This window comes from Macrobrachium rosenbergii, chromosome 15 (assembly GCF_040412425.1).
Source record: "Macrobrachium rosenbergii isolate ZJJX-2024 chromosome 15, ASM4041242v1, whole genome shotgun sequence".
Classification (NCBI taxonomy): Eukaryota; Metazoa; Arthropoda; class Malacostraca; order Decapoda; family Palaemonidae; genus Macrobrachium; species Macrobrachium rosenbergii.
In genome coordinates this window covers 56369776-56392399 of record NC_089755.1, presented here as the reverse complement: position 1 = coordinate 56392399, position 22624 = coordinate 56369776, and the positions used below count along the sequence as shown (strand labels likewise).

At 36.7% G+C, this 22624-nt stretch overlaps 2 protein-coding genes across 5 annotated transcripts in view; one reads left to right on the top strand and one right to left on the bottom strand.

Annotated features, from left to right (window-relative positions):
• LOC136846765 (maternal embryonic leucine zipper kinase-like) overlaps positions 1-22624 on the bottom strand; it is a 28264-nt gene that overhangs the window by 5230 nt on the left and 410 nt on the right. The window contains exons 1-9 of one of the 4 annotated variants that reach the window (XM_067117987.1): positions 8171-8456; positions 6068-6310; positions 5143-5293; positions 4085-4194; positions 3111-3264; positions 2405-2511; positions 1856-2023; positions 1333-1527; positions 495-696 (exon numbers count right to left, since the gene is read on the bottom strand). In XM_067117987.1, the coding sequence (XP_066974088.1) occupies positions 495-696; positions 1333-1527; positions 1856-2023; positions 2405-2511; positions 3111-3264; positions 4085-4194; positions 5143-5293; positions 6068-6223 (1243 nt within the window). In that variant the 5' untranslated portion in view covers positions 6224-6310; positions 8171-8456. Of the gene's footprint in view, positions 1-494; positions 697-1332; positions 1528-1855; positions 2024-2404; positions 2512-3110; positions 3265-4084; positions 4195-5142; positions 5294-6067; positions 6311-8046; positions 8457-22624 lie in introns of those variants that run through there. The other 3 variants (XM_067117985.1, XM_067117984.1, XM_067117986.1) reach the window with 3 other exon arrangements.
• On the top strand, positions 8986-17893 carry LOC136846767 (lysophospholipase D GDPD1-like). Its single transcript, XM_067117989.1, has 7 exons — positions 8986-9245; positions 11037-11079; positions 11930-12236; positions 12758-12847; positions 13425-13558; positions 13975-14089; positions 14702-17893. The coding sequence occupies exons 1-7, from the start codon at positions 9110-9112 to the stop codon at positions 14846-14848; spliced, it is 972 nt and encodes a 323-aa protein (XP_066974090.1). The 5' UTR covers positions 8986-9109; the 3' UTR covers positions 14849-17893.

The following is a 22624-nucleotide window of genomic DNA, read 5'->3' as shown; positions in this document are numbered from 1 at the left end:
AATGATACACTTTTTCAGTATTTTGCCTCTGTATTTATCTATGATTAATTTTAATTTGTTTATATAAAAAAATTGCACTTAGTTTCATGTAAATAAAGGTGGAAAATGGAGAGATGGCTATTATTGTTGAACATCCTACAGTTTAAGATTTCCAAGGGGGACACCATTGTTAAGTGATAAGAAACAGATATGGAAGAAAAACTTGGACTGAAGTACTGAGGTCAGAGGCAGCCCTTCGAAAATTCTGATGATTCCCCGTTTAGAACTTTTGTGATAATTTTAACAGCCCTAATTTTGGAGATGAAATGAAACCATTCCTAAGTAAATCTAGAAATCATGCAATTGATACCAAGCCAAAACAATTATGATGAATTTCCTTCTGTAATCTCATACAGCTTATGTCACTGGAATGTCAACAACTGAAATCTGCGTGGCGTTACTGGAGCCTCAAAGGTTTCAGTAATCTCTACAGCATTTCATTACAAAATTCTTACCATCTGGCCTGTCCATGGAGTGGTCAGTCAGAGCAGGTTTACATATTGCTAACAAATCGACGTCATCTAAGCCTCCCTCTAGAGATGTGTGCAACCCTCTAGGAGAATTACCTAACGTGGTTATAATTCCATTATTAGATGACTCTCCTGGTTTCTCTCTATTAAGCTGCTCCATCAAACATCTGGCTGGCGTTCTCTGCACCTGAAAAAGTATAATGAACTGTAAGCAAGATTGCCTCATAACTTGGCAAAAACAACAAAGACAGCTTGAGAATAATCAGTTATAAGTGTGCATTGCCCTTGGACTGAAGGAAAGCCGAATATTTGGCCATCTTGATCTACACCTCTCACTGAGCAGCACTGCAACAAACCAGATTGGTTAAGTTGTTAGAAAATCAAGCAGGAACCTAATATAATTAATCTATGTAGAAATTTTGATTTATTTAGTCCCTCTGACAATGAGACCGTAGTCCTCTTAAAGCTTCTGGATTTTCAGTGTATCAAGAATTACACTCAAGAAAGTGTCTCGTTTTATCCTAACAGTAATGTAGTGTTACATATACATATTTTTCAGTATATATGTATGTGTGTGTGTTTCTTAAGTACATGTGAGCACTACAGATGCCCCTTATTCATGAGGTTGAAGTTCCACTTGTGTGTGTACACACACATATATATACACAGTATAAATAATGGCACTTGGCTTTGTTTTATTTCTGAGTGTCACACTTATTTAAGTGACACTATTACACTTGAACAAAACATGCTTTATGCAGTCCACTTGTAATTAAGAATAATTAGAAATCCAAAACTAAATACAAGAACTACAAATACTTACTGGTATTTCACCAAGAGATGTTATTTTAGATATCAATCTGATGGGTCTTCCTTTCATTTTCTGACAAAGTAGTAGGTAATACGTGGCTGTTAAGTAATCATACGACCACTTACAAACTGCCTGCCTTACAGCTACTCTAGACTTCCCTTGGTGAACGGCAATTTCTGTAATGACGTCTTCATCGATGCTGTTCATCTGTAAAACAACAAAAAGATCATCTATGGCGACCTGAAAATGAAATTTGAGAATTGAAAGTTTGACAGCTAATACTTCTGCATGTCATAAAGGTATAATTGTATGATTGTGCGGGATGACAGTTTACACTTGCAAAATAAGCCATTTTGCAAAAGAAAAATGAACTTGGTAAAGAAACAGCAGCAGATCTGAAAAATGAAGAACGAGCTATACAAAACAATGCAGACAACAGGGACATGGGATGTGGAAGAAGAAATATGGGGTGTTAAATCATTTGAACAAGCATGAACAGAGGAGATAATCAAAAATAAAAAGATTAATCTCATACCTTATACCTAGATGAAGGATCAATGCCATGAGCTTGCCCTTGCATTATCCATGGGTGGTTTAAAAGATCAGTGACTAATATTCTCCGTTTAGGGTCAACCTGAAGCATCAAAGAAAGCAGCTCACGGCTTCCGCTACTTAACCATTCCGGCTTCTCATAAATACCAGCCTAAAATGGAAAAGATGTTATGTTTAATATTTCAATGTGGTTATACAGGATCAAGTTATACAAAAAAGGATAAGCCAACATTTTAAAAACCTAGCCACTGAGATAAACTGATTTTCATGCATTTGAGTTACACACAATTATAATATAAGCATTAGTCAAATTCCAAAGTTAACTGGGACCTATGAGATCATTCAGCACTGGAAGGGTAATTGAGAGTAAAAGGTTTTCAAGGGGTAACACAAGGAAAACCTTGCAGTTGCACTATGAAACAACTGATAAGAGAGGGTGGAAAGAAAGATGGAAAATAATAGCTGAACACAGAAACAGAGAATAGATCTTTTCTGTAATGGTGAATCCTTGAAACTTTTCAAAACCACTTACTTGAATTTTTCTATACAGAGCACCCAGATTTTCATCGTCAAAGGGAAGAAATCCACACAACAAAGCGTACAGTAATACCCCCATACTCCATATATCTGCCTCAGAACCTGTGGATAGTACAAAAATAAAGAGATCTGGACATATGAACAAAACTGTAAATCGAGAGCATCATGATCACATGACAAGGCATGAAAAGTGATATTTCCAAAGGTCAAACAATGCTCAGTATGTTAGTAGTCAAATCTATTTGAATTTTTCTTGGTAGTTTAGGCTTACATAAAGGTTTATACCATAGGATCTCACAATAACTGAATCTTTTGGAGTATAAATTTTCAGTCACTGAACCTGAAGCTGTACTGGATGGCTCTAGTAACCAACATGACTGGATTGGTGTTTCCAATCACAATGCAGTCAGATTGCAGCTCAACACCAACGGTTTCTGGTGTCCCAAGTCAGGGACACTGATGCATGCTGTCTACTTTACTTCACAGGGATTGTAGCATTTGCACAATCTTGTGACCAAAAATGGGCTAACTTTCAGTAGCTGGCTTGTACAGAAACCCTTACAATTTAAAACAAACTATTCTTGCATGGCAGACACACTAATCTTACACCATTCACACGTTTATAGTGGACATCAGTTCCCTACAATTTAGTACAAACACATCCCCACATCATCTATCACCCGAGAGAGTTTTCAATTTACCTAAGTACTGCCTGCCAGACACTAATTCTGGTGCTGCATACGCAGGAGAACCGCAACAAGTTGCTAGATGCTGATCCATTCCACCAGCTGGATTGGCACAAAGCCCGAAATCAATCAACTTTAAATTCTGGTCATCATCTAACAGAAGATTCTCCTGTAAGAAAATAGTGTTCATTATAGAAAATTCATTACAATGAACATGCATTTTAGATTTTGAATATTCAGTGCAAATACATACTAGAACACAATTTTCCTTAAATGTTTAAAAACTAGTACAATATATGACCATACTCAGAAAAACTCTTTGTTCAAGACCAATTTTCAAGGGTTTCACATCACTTAAAATTTGAATTCTTCCACAATTATCTATTTCCCCAATAATTGCTGTGCCAAGTCATCTATAAAATGCAACAGAATTCCAGTAGAGTCATCTTCATAAAACCACTGTTATTTACTGTTTAGGAATGATGTAAGTTTTTCATCTACTCAACAAAGCATTCTATCATATTCACTTCCGTGACTCAAGTTGACTTAGATATACAAGGCTATGTCAATGTAGGCAATAAATGTTTCCTAGCTGATTCCCAACTAAATTTCTTTCTTTAAACTTTCAACCGATAACCCTTGCGGACAGTCAACAGACTATAAACCCAAGATGTACAACAATATACAATTAATGAGTTTGTATGAAAAAATATATTTCATGTAATAAAAACATTGACTTTTATATATTAAGATTTTAAGCCTTTCCCTGACATGACTTTTGAAGTTACCAACTTCCAGTTCTGTAGATCTGCTGGTGTCTCTATGGAAAGCAATGACTTTATCTCTAATCTCTATTCATTTGTGTAGAGGTTAATTGAAAATTTTATTATAACGCTGAGTTTAAGTTTTTAAACCTTTAAATTGTATTAACTGAAATGAACTAACCTATGGGTCCTAAAAATGTAATAAGTTGAGTAAAAATCACTTACAGGCTTTAAATCTCTGTGAGCATATCCCATGTTGTGAATATATGCAACAGCTGATGTAATTTGACGGAAAAACAAACGCGCTTCATCCTCCTGAAGTCTATCTTTCTCAACTGTAAAGGAAGACAGTCATTAGACAACCAATTATTTTACAGAGTGAAATCTTTCCTTATCACAACATATCATGCGTAAAAAATTTCCATCACTCAAAAACCTTTGCATCGACAGATAAATAAAAACTATATTTCCCAATAAGGATAAGCTTTTGTGTTTACTAACTGTACTGTTATAATTAGTACTGTATAGGTATTCAAGTTATGAGAATTTTTACTAGAGTAAGTTCACCATTATCATCCACTGTCAATAATAATTTTGTTTCTAAGCAGGGATTGCTTGGTTTCTAGGAAGTACAACGACAGCTTGCACAGACAAGACTGACAAAGCCAGACCAGAGGTGGTCTTTGGCAAGATGAGAGAGATCTTGAACCAGCATGACAAAAGCAAGAACACTGACAACAAGAATCTTGTGCCCATTATGTCTCCTCCTCTCTCCTGAGGTTTGTCTTTTCACAGTACCTGACAAAACCAGTCAACTCATATGAAGGCCAAGAGAGATCATTACGCTTCTCTGGATATTGTTCAGCTACTTCTTCTCTACAGAAACCACCCAGAGACACCTAGAACCACAGCTAAGAGACAGGGACTAGTCCCCAGAAATCTTGAAGTACTGACAGCACACAGCTGTCCTTCTATACTATTGTTTTCAAGCTTTCCTGCCTGGCCTAGATGTTGCAACTACAAATGAAGTAAACCTCATATAGTACCTGTTGTTAGACTAGGGCTCTTCTTAAGGAGTAGACAATATGAATGCCTTGGACAAAAGTCCTACCATTTTTCCTTCAATCTAAGAATGCCTTGGACAAAAGTCCTACCATTTTTCCTTCAATCTAAGAATGCCTTGGACAAATTTAATTGTAAAACTGGTATGTAATGCATAAATTCCTTAGGAGAATTATATCTGTAAAGTAAATGCAGCTACGACACAACGTTAATGAGTTTACCTATGTAGTCAAACAGTTCACCTCCAGGGCAGTACTCAAGAATCATAAATAGTTTCATATCTGTTTCCAGCACCTGGTAGAGCTTGCAAATGTGTTGATGAGTCAGCTGCTTCATTGCTTCAATTTCTAGGTAAATACGGGGAAGGTCATCCTACAGAACAATGAAATAATATTGGGTATTTTAGATTTTATGGAGAAACTAAAATAAAAATGTTAGGTTCTTTAGATTTTATAGAAAAACTAAAATAAAAATATTGGGTTCTTTAGATTTTATAGAAAAACTAAAACGAAAATATTAGGCAACTTGAATTTTATAGAGAAACTTCAAATGTAAACTAAATAATTCAGTTCAAGGTGAAAAAATGAACAAAAATTTATAGGAAATTTCTCAAAAGGTTCTACAGAATTCACAATGTTTTAAAACACATAAATGCTTGAAAATAAATGAATTTTCATAATGAAATTATTTATTTCAATATTCACCACCATTCATCTAGCTATAACTTTAGCAACACAGCAAAGGAAGAATTTCGCAGTTATACTACACTGGGCTGGTGGGGTCAGTTTTCTACCTACTCATTTGCAGGTAACTCAAGCGCGTTTCTGGGTTTCCATTCATTATTTTCTTTGCCCACTAAATTGTGGGGTTCTATGTACACCCGAAGGAAAATTCTAGTCGAACTTCCTTAGGGGATGCAGATTAATTGATGGGTCTCGATACTTAACAGCCCTGACAAGAAAAAGGCAATATTCTAAGGCACAAAGTAAAAAGGTTAAAGGAATACTCAAGGTTCTCCAGCCAGGTATAACTATGTATTTTTCTTTGCCATGTCAGCAGTTACAGTTAGATGAATGTTTGACGAGTTGCATTGAAAAAACATAAATCGATGCAACATTACGCTGAAATAAAAAGCAAACTGCTTACCCCAAGCTGCCTTTTGTCCATTATCTTTATAGCGACTTTCTCCCCCGTCAAAATGTGCGTGGCCAACTTGACTTTGGCAAAGCCGCCAGACCCAATGGTTTCATGGAGTTCATACTGGCCGTCAAGGGCCGCATATGGAGACGCTTGCTGCGGCATCTTCCTGTGTTGTTCTGTATGTGCTGTGCTTGCTAATTACTGAGATGGTGGCATATATCTGGTTTCTAAACAGTTGTCACCTGAAATCTAAAAAAAAAAGAAAATGATACAGTATAATGATGTTCACACAGAAAAAGAAAAATAGCTTTACAAAAAGTAAAATGCTTAAAAAAGATGACCTCTTAATCCATGATAAATCTAAAATACATCTTGTATATTATCAGTAAATGTTACTGAGGAGACTGAAGAAAAACGTTAAAGAAACAATGGTACAATAGCCAATATAGCATTTGGAATATCTAGTGAATAAAGAAAATAAATATGAAGATGGTTTCCATAATGACATCTTGAAAAAATCTGAGATAATTTGTTCTTTCCCTAAACACGCAACCAAGAGCTGTTTCTCTTTACCTTCAAACTTCTTAATAAATTGTTTCATAGAGCAAAACTTGGTCTACAAACTTGTCATGTATGTCTCATTTGTAAGTGCAAGATATGTAACGCCAAGTGCAAGATACCTTATGTAACTAGAAATTCTCGTACGGTGGACGTATTCAGTTCATAGGTACAGTATTGTATAATATTACAATGTATAAGTTCTCATGTTTAGTACTGAATCCTATGTGAACTACCTCACAGACCTCAATTCTGTAAGGTCTACCTCATGTAGTAGGATATGATTCCTTACTGTATGCTTAGCTTCGATGCTCATATATTTTGTATTGTATCATTTACATGCTTATATACTTTGTATCCTTCTTCGTGTCTCTCGCTACAATGTACACCGCCCAATAAACAGCAGCAGAAGATTGCATTTCTATCATCCTACATCCAGGATGTTCAATGACGGGAATGGAATCCAGTAGATACTAGCAACTAATCATTTCACCCAACACAGGCAACCACAGTTGCAAATGGAAGGTGGTACCAAAAAACTGCCATAAATACAAAACCCCCTAAAAAAAAAAAAAAAAAAAAAAAAAAATCGCAGTTGCACTACGAAACAATTGTCAGTAGAGGGTTGAGGAAAGGAGGACGGAATAAAGAGAATATGAATGGAGGTACAGGAAAAGAAATGAAAGGGGTTGCAGCTAGGGGCTGAAGGATTGCCACAAAGACCCTTCTTAGTAATGCCTACAGTGCACCACGTGAGGTGCACTGAGGAAACTGCAGTACCTCAAGGGGAAATCTTTTATCAAAGTATACAGACTGGTGCCACTAACCAACCTAACAACGATTAAGCCCACGAGCCTCTAAAGAGTTAAGGGTCTGTAATTGTGAAACATGACTAATCTACGTTAAAAAAAACGAAGCCTAGCCCCTAATGGCTTCTTTGGCCTAAATCTAGTTGAAGAGAGGCCTATCCTAGTTTCTTTTTTTTATTTTTTTATTTTCTTCTAAGGTCCCACTCAGAAATTACTGCAAAACAAATCGCATTAAGTCGACTCAACCTTGCTTAGGCATAATCTATGCTACCCAAAATATGGTAGGTCTAGCTTAAACATATCTAATAATAATCTAATAATAACTGAGGGTAATTCTGTGACTAAATATTGCTATAAACAATAAATGAAAATATTAAAGTAAGTCAATGTGATATATTCTTTCCTCCCACGTCGTCAAATGAGAAAAAAATCCTTGCCCAGACAAAATAAAAATAAACCATTACAGATAACGAGAAAAACGTAGAATATGTCAAGAAACATTCAAAAATTATGAATTACATGACTTAATATCATTATTACTTAAAGGAAAGAGAGTTTATTGGAATTAGTTCATATTTAAATATGATTTAACTTCATGTCTGACAATACTAAACTTACCGTTGCCAAAAGAGGTTTGAACTCTACACTCGGCTATTTAAAAACAGAAATCGATTAAATATCTTTGGTTAAAGAAGGTTCACGACGTGATAAACACATTGAAAATGACGGTTCGTGTCCATACATACGAATTTCTTCGGAAGCTTTCAAGAAGCCTATTCAGTAGGGCTGCCATACACCACCTCGTTCCCCAGACAGCAGCCGACTTCTCTCGCCAGTTTTACGCACTTTTCCTCATTATCCAACGTCCTCCTTTACACTACACGTTCTTCACTGCATCGGCCGCATCCACAGTTATAACGAACGACGTAATTCACTAATTTACAACGTAAACGAGGCTAAAAAAGTTGAATTTCTGCGGTCTCCATACCGATTGTTTTCCCCAAGTCACTCTTGAATGAGACGACTTCTCGGCGACGGCCAATCAGCAGAGCCGCAACGATGACGTCGAGACGGCCGACCAATCACGTCCGTCAAGTGATGTGACGTCGCGGGACAGGTATAAAAATGGACTAATCAGCGGCGAGGTTTTCGTGACGTCACTCCATGCTACGGAAACGACCAATAGGCGAGTACTCAGCACGTGATGTCACAGATGAGTTGCGAGATGCGCACGAAAGACTGCAGACGATGTCCGTATTTTCTAACATGCACGAATAAATTCGTGATTTAAATTAATTTAAATTTGAAAATACGAAAACCCGGCTTTTTAATATCACAATGGCGTCATTTTTCTTGTTAAAAAAGGAGGGCAAGCTCGCGAAATGAGTTCGACACAGGTGAGTTGCGAGTTGCGCACGGACTGCAGACGACGTTCGTATTTTCGAATATATACGAGCAAATTCGCGATTAGAACGAATGAAAAGTTAGTAAAAAGAAAACCCGAAACGTTAAGAGATCAATGACGCCATTCTGCGCGCTCAAAGAGGACCGTATGCCCGCGAAATGCGTTCGGACTCGACCGTACCGATCCGACGATCGGCGTTGCAGTAGTAAACAAAATCCGAAGGAGACCTGGGTCTGGCCGTCGCTCTTCTCCTTTTTCTCCCTCTCCTTTTGTTAAATGGTCACTGAAATGATCGTCGCTGCCGTTCTGGGATGCTACATCATATCGTCGATCATATTCTTCAAGTTCCCAATGCTACTGCACAAGAAAAAGGACGTCAAGTTCATCTGCAGACACATTAGTCATCGCGGAGGTGAGAGAGACGCAATGCAGCAAATCAATTTATTATTGATAATGTCTCATTGTGGCCCACTTTGTGTGGGGCTGTTCGTCCTGTTTATTCATCTGCTCCTTTTCTTCATTTCTATTTTCGTATGGAAGGCCGTTCTTTCGTCTGCTACCTCGGTCCGCCTGCCGGTAGGGTACATCGGGGAAAGCTGACCTCGAACCTGTCATTTTGCCCACCTATGGAGTTACTCGTCATCCCGATTTATTTATTAATTTTTCTATTTATTTATTTATTTTGTAGCGAAGTTATTCTTTCATCTGCTGCCTTTGGCCTGCCTGCCGGCAGGGTAGGGCAGAAAAGTTTGACCCGAGCTGTTATTTGGGAACCGTTAGATTGTTAAGTCATTGTTTCTTGTACCCTTCCTTATGGTTACCTTTTTAAGTTGCCTGTCCGTCTTCCAAAAGTCATATATAGGTATCAAGGGCACAGAAATTTATCTTAGGGAAGAAATTGCCAGACAAGGCTTTTCAGGACCTTTTGTAAGATTAGAATTTAGGGTACCTGCTCAGTACAGGCTGCTTAGCCTTAGATAATACAGTAGCTTTGATTTCTTTAAACTATTTAATTAATCAGGTAGTCTTAGTCTGTTCATACTGTGTGAGGGCTTTAAAATACAAACCTTTATGGTAAGGTAAAACTGAAGACTAGCACCGTGCTGCTCTGACTTGGTAACCGTCAGTTTATGCAAAATGGTTACCGTGTTCAGTACCAGACCCTTGGGGATAAATGTAAAACATAAGCAAAAGATGGTAAATATCGTGAACACAAACAAAATGCATAAATATGAATGAAAACATAAACGAGGCGTTAAGCATTCTGGTTGGCGACAGGCAGGAACCAGGCTGCGGTAGTAGTCTTCAGTTATACTGATGATAATGGTAAGAGTCTTGGCTTATCGTTATTTGCCCATATGGAAGTATGACCCACTGATGGTCATTGAATCTTAGCAACAAGGTGGTTAATTGGAGGCAAGTCTTTGAGTTAGGGGAGTCCCTTACTCCTGTGCGGAAAGTTAGCACTTTTCTTCAACCATTATGATGAATAGACTAGTGTACTGCTGCTTGACTTGGAAGTAAAAAAAAATTCTCTTTTTTAAATTCTTTGTCCACTGTGGATGGGAAGAAAAATGAACAGCGATGATGTGAAGTACATAAGAGGATTGGGGCTACTTTGTCTTCCTTTGTTCCTGTGGGTAAAGAGGATTGGGGCTGCTTTGTCTTTCTTTGTTCCTGTGGGTATATTCTTTGTACAAACCATCGACTGTTGTTAAGACTGAAGGCTACTCTCGCTCCTCTCATGTTCGGTAACTATCATACGTGCAAAATGGGCGCTGTGTTTAGTACCAGCCTCTTGGGGATGACTGTAAAATTAAGAGCAAAAGGAAACTATCATGAGCATAAATAAATGACATAAATGAAAGGTGGTAAATATTCTGGTCGGTCACTGGCTGGAATCGGGCTCCTGTAGTAGTCTTCAGTTTTACTTAACTTTTATGTAGATGTAGTATTGCTAAGTACAAGCTGGAATCAGCCGGTGAAACTTGGTAACAAGTTGATTTTTTTTTCTGAGGATTAGATTAATTTTTAACATTAATAAACCAAAGATTATATATGATAATTAGTACTGGAAACAAGTATTATTGTGTTCATTTTAATACAGTAACCATCCCTGTTGTTCTCATTAATGAGTATGTTTTTTGCAATTTTCAATTGACAGTATAGTATTTTAATTGTATCTTTGTCACCTTTGTTGCAGGAGCTGGAGAAAATTATGAGAACACACTATCTGCATTTAGGCAGTAAGTATATTTTTCTCAAATTTCTTCTCAGTTCAATTGTATGATTTTTTGGGAAGTCTTTCTAGTTCTCTGGAATAATGTCTGGAGAACTGTTGCCATCCCATCATGGATAAGAGGTTAAAGTTTTTCAAAATCCAGTAACTTTTGAAGCTTAAGATGCATAACAGATCGTATTTGCTAGGCACCTTCCTTACTGGAACATCTTTCAGTTCCAGCCTTTAGTCAAGTCAACCATGTGCTAATTTTAGCAAGATATTTCTGAGCAGAATCAGCAACCACAAAAAAGTAACTTAAATAATAATCCACCAAGAATAATTCCCCAAGTTACACCAGAGATTGCATTCCTGTAGTGCCCATCAACTGCGTTTCAATCTGTTGGTTAAAATTCATCTATGTGAGGAATGCCTGCTTAATTTTCATCTCCCTGAGTTTGGCATGGTATTGGAGTTTAGAAATTGGGTGATAATCAGCCAGCTATGAGCTGCCACTCTTGTTTTTACTAATAGAACAACTTTACCAATTGTCCAATGTGTTACTTCAGTAAAGGTGGTCTCTCGTCTGCTTAGAACTGCAGAGGTTTATCTGATATTTAAATGGAATTATATCTGGAAGCATTAAAAATTTAGTACAATTTCAATTATTGTGGGCTGATATTGGAAAAAAAAGTAGGTGAAAAGGTTTGCTTAAAATTTCTTTTGTTTTTTATATGAATTGTGTTTAGTATCAGATGTTGGAAATAACTGAAATAGAAATAGAGGCGTATTTTGGTGTATACACGAGAAGCCTTTCTGTTTGTATCTCTTAGGTTTCTCAGAAATGACTCTTCATTATTCTCACTTAACCCTTTCAGTGCAGTCGAACTTGGAACTGACATGCTAGAACTTGACTGTCAGCTCACCTTGGATGGTCATGTAGTTGTTTGTCATGACTCTGTGTTAGACATCAGGACAGAGCTTACTGGTTCTATATCGGAATACAATTATGTGGACTTACCACCCATCAAAGAAGAAATCCCAGTGGATTTTATGCCGGGCATCACGTTCAGCAGTAAATCCGAGGATCGGAAATTTCCCCTTCTGGAAGAGACTTTCCAGAATTTTCCCAACACACCCATTAATATTGATATCAAGATTGACAGCAATGAATTGATCACAAAGGTAAGTGGTTTATACTCTTGTCAGTATTAAGCTTTTCTGATATTTTTATATCTGTGGGTGTTGGTGAGAGATATACCTGAGGATTACAAATCTAATTTGATAACTTTTTCAAAGTTTCATAGTCTCATGTTATTCTGATTTTGGAATAGTGCCAGTCAATTCTTTGAGACGAAACTTTCTGTCTAAGGTGCGAGTTGCCTATTAGGCACACGGGTTTTTATTTCTGCAGGAACAAATATGAAGTTTTAAAGAAAAGTTTGCATATTTTATAGATATACAAATCCAAATATTTGTACTTAATTCCACTTCTTACCACCCTGCCTTTGTCCCTGTAAGCAAAGGAAAAGTTGGTGCATTGCCAGGTTATTTCTGAAGGGTACTTAAATACTTGTTCATTTGTGTACAAAAATAGAAATTGTATTAATATTAAAAATGTGTATATTTTGTAGCAGGTTGAATAATACACAGTAAGTTTGTTATTTGATAGATATTTGATCCCCATTCTTCATATATATTTCAAGGTTAGTGAACTGGTTAAGAAGTACCATCGTGAACACATTACTGTGTGGGGCAACGTGAGAGATGTCATCACCCAGAAATGCTATAAGGAGGTAGGTTGAATACACAGGACTATATTGTAACTTGAGTTGATGTGATGACATGCAAAAATTACTCTTTGACTTTAAAACTGTGAGGTGTTATATGTTAATTTTAATGCTCTAGTGTATTGTAAATAGTTTTTGTATTACTCAGTCATTTTTTATCTACAACAAGACATTTCCTAGTAAAATAAAAAATACTTCACTACAGTAGGTTGTAATTGGAATAATTATGGTTGTTGTGTACTAAAGTCTTAAAGAATTCAAATGTTTACTTGTAGTATTGATTAGTATTGGATTGGAATATCAAACTTAGGACAAAGGCCAAGCGCTTGGACCTATGATGTCATTTAGTGCTGAAAAAATGTTTAAACAATTTTTATTAGGGGTGGAAAGAGATGGAAGAAAAGAATATGGACAGAGGTTGCAGTTAGAGGCCAAAGGGACGCTGCAAAGAACCTTAAGTAATGCCTACAGTGCACCGTGGGAAGTGCACTGATGTTGATTTTGTTTTACAGTTAAATTGAGCTTTATATTTATTGTAGTAGGGTGAAAGTGCTGTGTGAACTTTTATATCTTTTTATTGCAGAATCCTAATATGTGCCTGTTGTTTAGCGCCCGTCGAGTTTGCCTAATGCTGGTTCAGTTATACACTGGGATCTTGCCTTTTATGCCACTCAAGGAGACACATTTGGAAATTTTCATGCCAATTGTCATGATGAAGTAAGTTTAGTTTTAAATGCTTATAGTTATTCATTTAGTTTGACTTACTGCTTGAGTTTTCCTTTGATGAGTCCAGCAAAAGTTTTGTGTAGTTTTTAATTGTTTAGAAATTTTAAAAGTTGCCAAGATTTATATTTTGTTCATATGGTTAAGAAGCTGTAGAAAGGGAAAGCATAGTAACTTGTAGCAGTTGCACTACATTGTTGCTAACCAATATATTTTGATTGCAATAAAAATTTCATATACAGGTAGTATCACAACTTTGTTAGGTTGATAGAGCTTCCAATGGAGTTTTTACTTAAATATTACTAAGTGTTATTTGAAAATTGAAAATTTTTACTTTCAGTATGAAATGTTCTGAAAATGCTTTTGCTTGGAATCAGACGCAATTTGATTTGTGTCTCTTTATTCGACAGGATTTATAACTATCACTTTGGATATAAATGGTGGCACTCGGTCGTTGCCCATGTTGCAAACGCGTTGCTTATCAGACGGTGTTTATTTGAACATCTGGCGAAACGTGGGGTCCAGGTGAGTGTTTGATTTGATATTCTGTAAGAATAAGAACTAAGCCTTAAATATTTAGAAATAACTGCATATAGTGACTGCAATAATCTCATAGTTTATTATTATAAAACAGTCTCAAGAGGAGAACATTAAGAGACACTGACATCAATTTAGTTACTAGGTTTACTTGTCCACCTGACAGCATTAGCAACTGTTGAGATTATTATCATAATAAAATTCTACAAATTATCAGCTGCAAATGTAATATGTTGTGCTGGACCATGGAATAATGTTTCTACAACCAACAGTTAGCAAGTTTGCTAATGCAGGAGTGTTGGTTCCTGAACTTATTTCCTAATCGGGCCCCCATTCTAATACAGACTGCTTATTGATATTATTTTCTGGTTCTTTCAGTCTTACTACCATGTATCCCTCTTTATGTCAAAATACACTGTATTGAAGTCTCTCGCATGTGGAAAATCTTTGTCACATGGTGTTTGCTGACTTTTCATCCAATAGGAAATTGAACAGCTCTGTCCAAAAGTTGTCTTGGTTCTAATCTGTGAATCTCATTTTTCAGTTTAAGGCTAAATATAATTTCTTACTGATATGCTGACATAATTACTTTTTCCACAGACTTACCTATGGGTCATGAATACCGAAGATGATTTCCGTCTCGCCTTCGACTCTGGAGCCACTGGCGTGATGACAGACTACCCGACCAAGCTGAAGGCATTTTTAGAACAAAACCCACAGTACACTCAAGACCGTAAACTGAGCTAAACTTAGTTATTGCCACGCTGTATTTGGCAGCTGGCAAGGGAAGGATTCTTCTACCTACATACATTTAGAGTCTCATCACCATGTAGTTAGCTTGACTAGCGGTGAACTGCATGGCTCTATTATTTTTATTTATTTCCTTTGCAACTTGCCTCATTATGCAATTATCATAGGCATTAGGCAAACACAAAAGCTAATAATAAAACTCCTTTGGTCCCAAACTCCTGAAGCGGGGGCTCAAGTGTTGATTGATTTTACTTGGCGAGCAATGGGAAGCAGCAGTTTCTTGCAACAGTGCACTTGTTCTTTGCTTGCTGCAATGACTGCTACGGTACGGTATCTGTATGATCTGACTACTGAATACTCACAGTGATCTGGTAACGGATGAAATGGCATCCCTCTGAATACTCATAGTGAATCGTTATTGATCTGATGACACGAACGAGCACCCACACCCAAGCAGTGGACCACATTCGTTAACTTTCAATAGACGGGTTACTTAGCCGCTTGCTGCCGCTGCTACTAATATAAAGGTAAGACTGCTCAGAAGTTTTGCTGTCGTTGCCTTAGTGCACAAACGACAGGAAATGATGGGCGACGGCGTGACAAAGTTGAAATCGTAGTGTTTACCGCGTAGGACGTAAATTAGGAGGAGCATAGTGTGCTGAAGTAGTAATTTTGCAGTCATGTAGCCAATGCTATGTTCACAGCACTTTCTTTGAGGAAGCCATGTAATTAGACCGTATACACTCTTTGAATTAAAGTGGTATAATGCTTATAGGGCCTTTGGGATTCTTTGCTTCTTATCAAAGTGTTTATTTTTGATGGAACAAAAAGTACACCGTTTATGATTACTTGCTGAAGCACAAAATATTGGAAAAATCTACAGCTTATTCTGTGTATTGCTATTATGTCATCTACACCTTAACATATGCCATGAAGGTTTTGAGATTGACTTAGGGTAACGTTCACACCTTTGTGAAAGGGTCAGATGATTTTACAGAATCTTGAGATGGACAGTTACCACTGTGTTGTGGTGTGGGCAGTAAGTTGTTATGCACATAGTATCATATTGTTTATTTTGTCCTTTAAACGAATCAAGTGCCCTTAAAATATACTGTTATTTCTTAGGAATATGGTCAGTGATAAGAAGTTGAAGGTGACGACGATGGAAAGGAAATGGTTTTTAATAGGACTGCCTGAAGCTATGGCATTTTTTCCTTTTGAAAGAGAAGTACTGTATGGTACGTGTGTTATAGATAAGGAAAAAAATTTGTAAAGAATGCTTGATCCTTACAGTCTCACAGCTTATTCACCATAGCATTCTACGTAGTTCGTTAGTCCTTTCAGTTTTTGTGCCGATTATAATTATTTATTAATCTCAGGTGCAATTGAAGTAAACTTCCAATTTCCTTTTTTTTTTTTTTCCCCCAGTGGTTTTTTTTTTATAGTCCCTGCAGGACAGGGAACAGATGAGATATGCCCTCACCTCCCTTCCCTCATTCTTTCCTTAGTGCTGGAATAGCTAGTGTCATTTTCACGGAACTCCTAATGAATTAACAAAACTATTCCTGCCTTTGTGTAGTCGAGGATACCCTTTAAAAAGTAAGTTGGTCACGACAAACCCTTGCCAATGTAACGCTTACGTTCTTTGAGTGAGCGTGAGTGCAACCTCTTAGGTTGTTTTAATTCTTGACTTCTGATAGGGAAATTCATGCTTTTACGTAATTAAGGGTGCCGTTTTAAAAATAGTTTTGTTTCATTTTTAGCAGAGATTTGTGGCTGCCTAGGTCATTTTGTTCATTTTATTCAAAGGAAGTTTGTGATATTATCTCGGTTCTTCAGTGTAATCTCCCTTACCCCATGAAATGAGATGTTACATATTTTGCATTTCATGTTCACTTAACCAGACATTTCCCTTCAAAGCCATCTTACAAGGTATCTTATGCTACAACAAAAGAATCTCGTAAATATCAAAAGTTAAAACCGTGTGTTCATTAATACAGGATACATTTTTGTGGATGGACATATTTTCTGTCAGCATTAATTACGGCAATGTTATGAAATTTTTATGTGTGTGAAGTAGTTCTTGTGTGTGGTATTTTATTTCAACTATCAGAAAATATATTTTTCATGTAAATGGTTTCATGTTAAGTGATATAATTCATCTATTATATTTTCTCAAGACTTTAAATAAGGTTTTTAAGTATACTGCACAATTGGGGTGTCAGAGACATGTATCTTAAGTTGGTGCTTTGTGAGAGTCCATATATTATATTGTGGTATGTTGTTGCGTGCCGCACTAATGTGAAGTCGTATCAGTTACAGTACATTGCGCTGTATATGTGATACTGTATTTTATTTTTTACATCAGCTTTATTACACGAGTTACTGTTGGCTTGTACTACAACTCTGGACAACTCTGTGGTTTATCGAGTATGTCCAGCATTTGTATGGGTGCTTGATGTCTTGAGTGAGATTACTATTAGCCTTCCTTTGAGTTCTAGTTTCTCTCTCTCTCTCTCTCTCTCTCTCTCTCTCTCTCTCTCTCTCTCTCTCTCTCTCTCTCTCTCTCTCTCTCTCTCTCTCTCTCTCTCTCATTGTTCTGATTACTGATGTATACAATTATAATTCAGTTTGTGTAGATGCCTTATTACAGTTGGATGAAATGCATTCATCCTGTCAATTAGCTGATGTTGTGTTTGAATAAAAACATGTTTCATTTTAAAACTTATGTATTAAATAATTTATTTATTCAGTTTTTATGGCTTTGCTGTTATCAAAGCTTGCAATGCTGAATCTTTTGTAGAAAGAATGTTTCATGGTAAAAGTTCATCGAAAGGTTTTGTTGAAGATTAAAAGTTGTCTTATGTAAACTGCAGATCTTTGGTGAAGACATTTACAATGAGACAAAGTGTAGAAGTGTTATATAACTATTTTAGTTTTTTGTTGCACTGGGACACTTTCTTTGCTTGCTTCTCCTTTTATTGTATAACCAAATTAGCTTTATCAAAGTGATAATAAACATTCTTGTGATACGTGGTATAGTGCATTGAGTTTTCTTTCATTTTAGAAACAAGATAAGTTGCCCTGGAATTTCACAAAGGTTCACGGTAGTTCAGTTGGTTTTGCGTGGACTTGACAACGTAGTGGTCCCAAGTTCAAATCCCTTTCAGGACAGGCAAACATGACCTTACCGTCCCAGTAAGTTGGGGATTGGGTTTAGGGGAACCCATAGGTCTTCCTGATGAGTGTCCTCAGCAGCCACTGCCTGGTTCCTCCAGGTTGTAGGGTGGTCTCTTGTCGTCTGTGTATTTGTTTGGCCACTAGGATATGGTTCACCAATGCTCGCATGAACAACCTTTGAACCCTGCGAGTCATGAATATTCCCTCCTCTCTCAAAATTTACTCTTATCTTTTCACTCTTTTTGGGCCATACCATCATCCATATTGACAGTCTGTTGCCGTAACAGTGTGATCTTTTTAACATTCGTAAGTGGATGATGCTAGACATGTAACATTCATTATTGTTTTTCTTTAGACAACTGCAGTTTAGTCCAATGAGCTGTGTGCGGTGAGTTTGATATCAGGATGTACGAACAAGAAACTGTTGAGGTTGTGTAAGAAACTAGTTTTCACAGAAATTTAATTTCATACAGTATGTGCACTGTAAATGATCATGTACAAGTAGTCATTGCGTAGTGCAGTACTGTGATATTGGCGTTTAGCAAGTTTGTATCGAATACACTGTATATATCCTTGACACCCTAGCTTGCATCCCTCTCTCCTTATCTTTTGTTAAAAATGTTAGTCAAGAAAAAGGTGAGGAACTGTGCAAAAGGCATTTCATATTGAAATAGAATTCAAGTAAGATTTCAGACGTGGGAACATGTAAGATCTAACCGAGCTCGTTCGAAGTGACAGTTATACAATTTCCTCGGTTTGAAGGACTTTCGTGAATTTCAGGCGCTGGATGCAATTTTCCGCAATTGTTCTTGTTGAAGAACAGCTTTTTGCAAAGCAAATAATAGCCTACAATGTAAGCTAGAAAATCACCGTTACGCATTCGTTGAAATGTGTGTGATGTTAAACAGTGGTGGAAAAAGTGGGACGTCTTTCCATGCTACTTTCCAGTAATTTCCATTCTAGTAGTACAACTTAAACCTCAGATCTCCTCATGACAATATATCTTCCCAGGGACTTTAGTTATACATTTCTTTGAGAACCAGTTGTTTCAATATTTTCCAACACTTTTACAAGGCCTTTGTACTCTTTTATTGTATCCTTTATAGGGATATTTATCACAATTGTTGCTTTCATTTTGTCAAGGACAGTATACTTCGTTTCCGTACTCTGTTCCAGCCAAGTATGTATTTATATGTATGTCTTTGTATACATATATATATTTACTTCGCTGTACTTTTTGTGTTTTGCACACCAAGTATTGGTATTAGTTTTCAGTGTTGATTATTTGGCAACTGACTTGAACATTCTCTTATTGAAATATTGTTTAACTTTCAAGCATAACAAATGTCGAAACTTGTGCGTGTGGTTGATAGAAGTGTGTGAGATATGCCTCTTGCTTCACTCAAAAGTGGCACTTCTGCATTGATGCTTCTCTGTTATATTAATGTTGTAGATAAATGATGGGTTTGTTATTATATTTGTATTTGAAGGATCAAGGTCACAACACTTAACATATTATTGGAACGTGTTTTTAAAAGATTTTCAGGTCACCGCAGCAATTTGAATTTTGTAGCTTTTTTCCAGGCTAGTTGTTAAGGATTGTGTCATTACCAATAGAAAGCATTGTAACAGCACAATCTTGTGTTAGTATTTGCCACCATAAAATCCTAGTGAATCTCTATTTTATTTTTCCGAGTCTCAGAAGAGGTTGAGTTAATTTGATGTGGTTTCTGGTTTACTAAGAGTTTTGTGTGTCAGGTCTTAGCTTGTTTGAAAACTGTAATTACGTACGAAGTCACTTTACTTATGATGCAGTATTATGTGGAAATAGGTATAAAGGCTGTCATCTGCTTATTTCTAGTCAGGAATCATGTGACTTCACAGAGTAGTAAATTTAGACAGATGTGGAGAAAACCCACTCGGAAATTAGTTACGTAAACTAAATTAGAGCAGAACTTCATTCTGTTAATTCTTGGTAGGAATTTCTGTTTCCTAGTGACTGGTGATGATTTGGTAGACAGTACTGTTATCTTTTCTTGAAGGTTTCAGAATGAGATTATCCAGATATCTGTTTTGTGTTATTTAGCATTTTGCAGTAGTCTCATGTGAATGCTATACATATTTTCTTCCCATAGTCAAAAATGTAGCAGCATTAGAAAGCAGTGCTTTAGTGTGCAAATAGAGAAATTAGGATAATGATGGTTGTCAGTGGCACCACTCATGATTTTTTAGGTCACATTTTGAGTATATCATTGATATAAGAGAGAAGAATATTAGTTTGTAAGATACCCATTAGTATTTTTTAAGCTTCGACTTCGCGAAGTCTCCTACCGCAAAGAGTACCTTTTCACTAACTGCCATGCTTGTATGCATGTGGTATAGATGCACCAGTATTCAAAAGTGATTATGTGGCAAGCTTAAAGAAGTCCTCCGGCGGCATAAAATGGTAACATATGCAACTTGCAGAGATAATTTTAGACATTCAGTTTTTAGACTATATAAAACAGTGGCTTCATCTGCATGTGCAAATCTCTCCAATCCCTTTTGCCTTGTGATCAAGTGGGTGACTGAGTTTGAGCGCATCTCGCATCTCTGTTTATGAACTCATTTGAAAGCAGGTGCGAGGTATTCACTCCTATATGCAGTATTCTTTTTAGGTACATTTATATATCTCTCTGTGCAATAACTTTTAGTCAACTTTTCATCTTTGGACAGGGGCAGGTTGAGTCTCGTGTGTAATACAAGAAATTAATGATACTCTACTTAGCTTTTTTCTTTGTTTATATGTGAATTCCACACCATAAAATAAAAGCAGAAATGTCAGTGGGTTTTTTATTGTGATGAATCCACCCTTTTATTATTGAATTCCATTGGGATTGCTTCTTCACTGTGTCATAAGTATACCTTAGCTTTACCAGACCACTGAGCTGATTAACAGCTCTCCTAGGGCTGGCCCGAAGGATTAGACATTTTACGTGGCAAAGAACCAATTGGTTACTTAGCAACGGGACCTACAGCTTATTGTGGAATCCGAACCACATTATAGCGAGAAATGAATTTCTGTCACCAGAAATAAATTCCTCTAATTCTTCATTAGCCGGCAGGAGATCACTGTATCTTGAAACTATGGAAAAAAAAAAGATTATGAAGAACCAAGACACAATAGTAAAGTGTATGATTTAGTAAACATGGGTAAAGTAAAGTATGCTTGTTTACTAGTCTTCTGCGAAATAGCATACTGTTCAATATACCCCAGCCAGCCATAGCTGTAATCTAACTAGTCTCCTGAGTGTTTGCCAAGGCAAATGTGAAGATTGTATCCCACATAAATGTGGCTATAAAATAGAAAGCATTCCTGCCTACAAGAAAAAAGTAATGACTGCTCAAACTGATACAAGAGAATGTTATTTGTGAGCGAGCCACAACATAGCTGAAATGGTATTACAAGATAAGGCAATTATTATTATTATTATTCAGAACATGAACCTTGTTCATATGAAACAAGCCCACCAAAGAGGCCATTGGCTTGAAATTCAACCTTCCAAAGGATATTAGTGTTCATTTAAAAGGACTAACAGAAGGTCATAGGAAATACAGAAAGAAGAGATTAGTTATTAGAAAAGAAAAAAATAAATCTGATAAAGATGTAAATTATTAAATATAAAAAATTTTCATCATAGGCATATACTGTATGGGATTAAATATGAACTCCCACCAGGCCTAGGTCTGCTTCCGTGCCCTTTCTCCATGATTTGCTGGGCTTTCCTATTGGTGTCCTTACGCTATTTTCATATCTTCAACTTTCTGATCACGCATCAAAGAGGAATTAGTAAATCTATGTGCACAAACTGTGGTCAGAATCACCTTGCAAGTTCTAAGGAATGCGCACATCTTTTACGCAACGCAGATTTAAAAATTACTTCATGACAGAACTGGAATGTCCTTAAAAAGAAAAGGCTTTATTATCTAGAAAAAAAAAATCTACAAAGCCATAGCCCGAAAGGTAAAAAAATCAAAATAAACAAATGAGTGATCGAACTAAGCATAAATACAAGAAAAAACATTATTGGAACTGATCAGTTGAAGGAAATCAAATCGAAATATATAGCATTAGACTCAAAACCGTATGAAATACTATCACATATGGAAGGTCATGGAATTGACCAAAAAATCATATAACTGCCAAATTAATCTTAATAACCACAATGCAGTTTTTTTCGTCTGTCAAAGGAAGCCCAAAACTAACGCCCACCCCCCAAAAAAAACACTATAGAATCAAAATAAAATAAAATCCCCTGTAGGGCGCTATCCCCGTCAGGGAACCTCACGCAGTGCACTGTAGATTTAATGTTCTTTGCGGCGTTCCTTCGGCCCCTGGCTGCAACACCTTTCATTCCTTTAATTGCACCTCCGTCCATGGTCCATTTCTTCCATCTTGCTTTCAACCCTCCCCTAACAACTGTTGCATAGTGCAACTGCGAGATTTTCCTCCTGTTACACCTTTCAAACCTTTTACTCCCAATTTCTCTTTCAGCGCTCAATGACATCAAATTGTACAACAAATAATACTGTAGGATGATATAAGAATTAAAA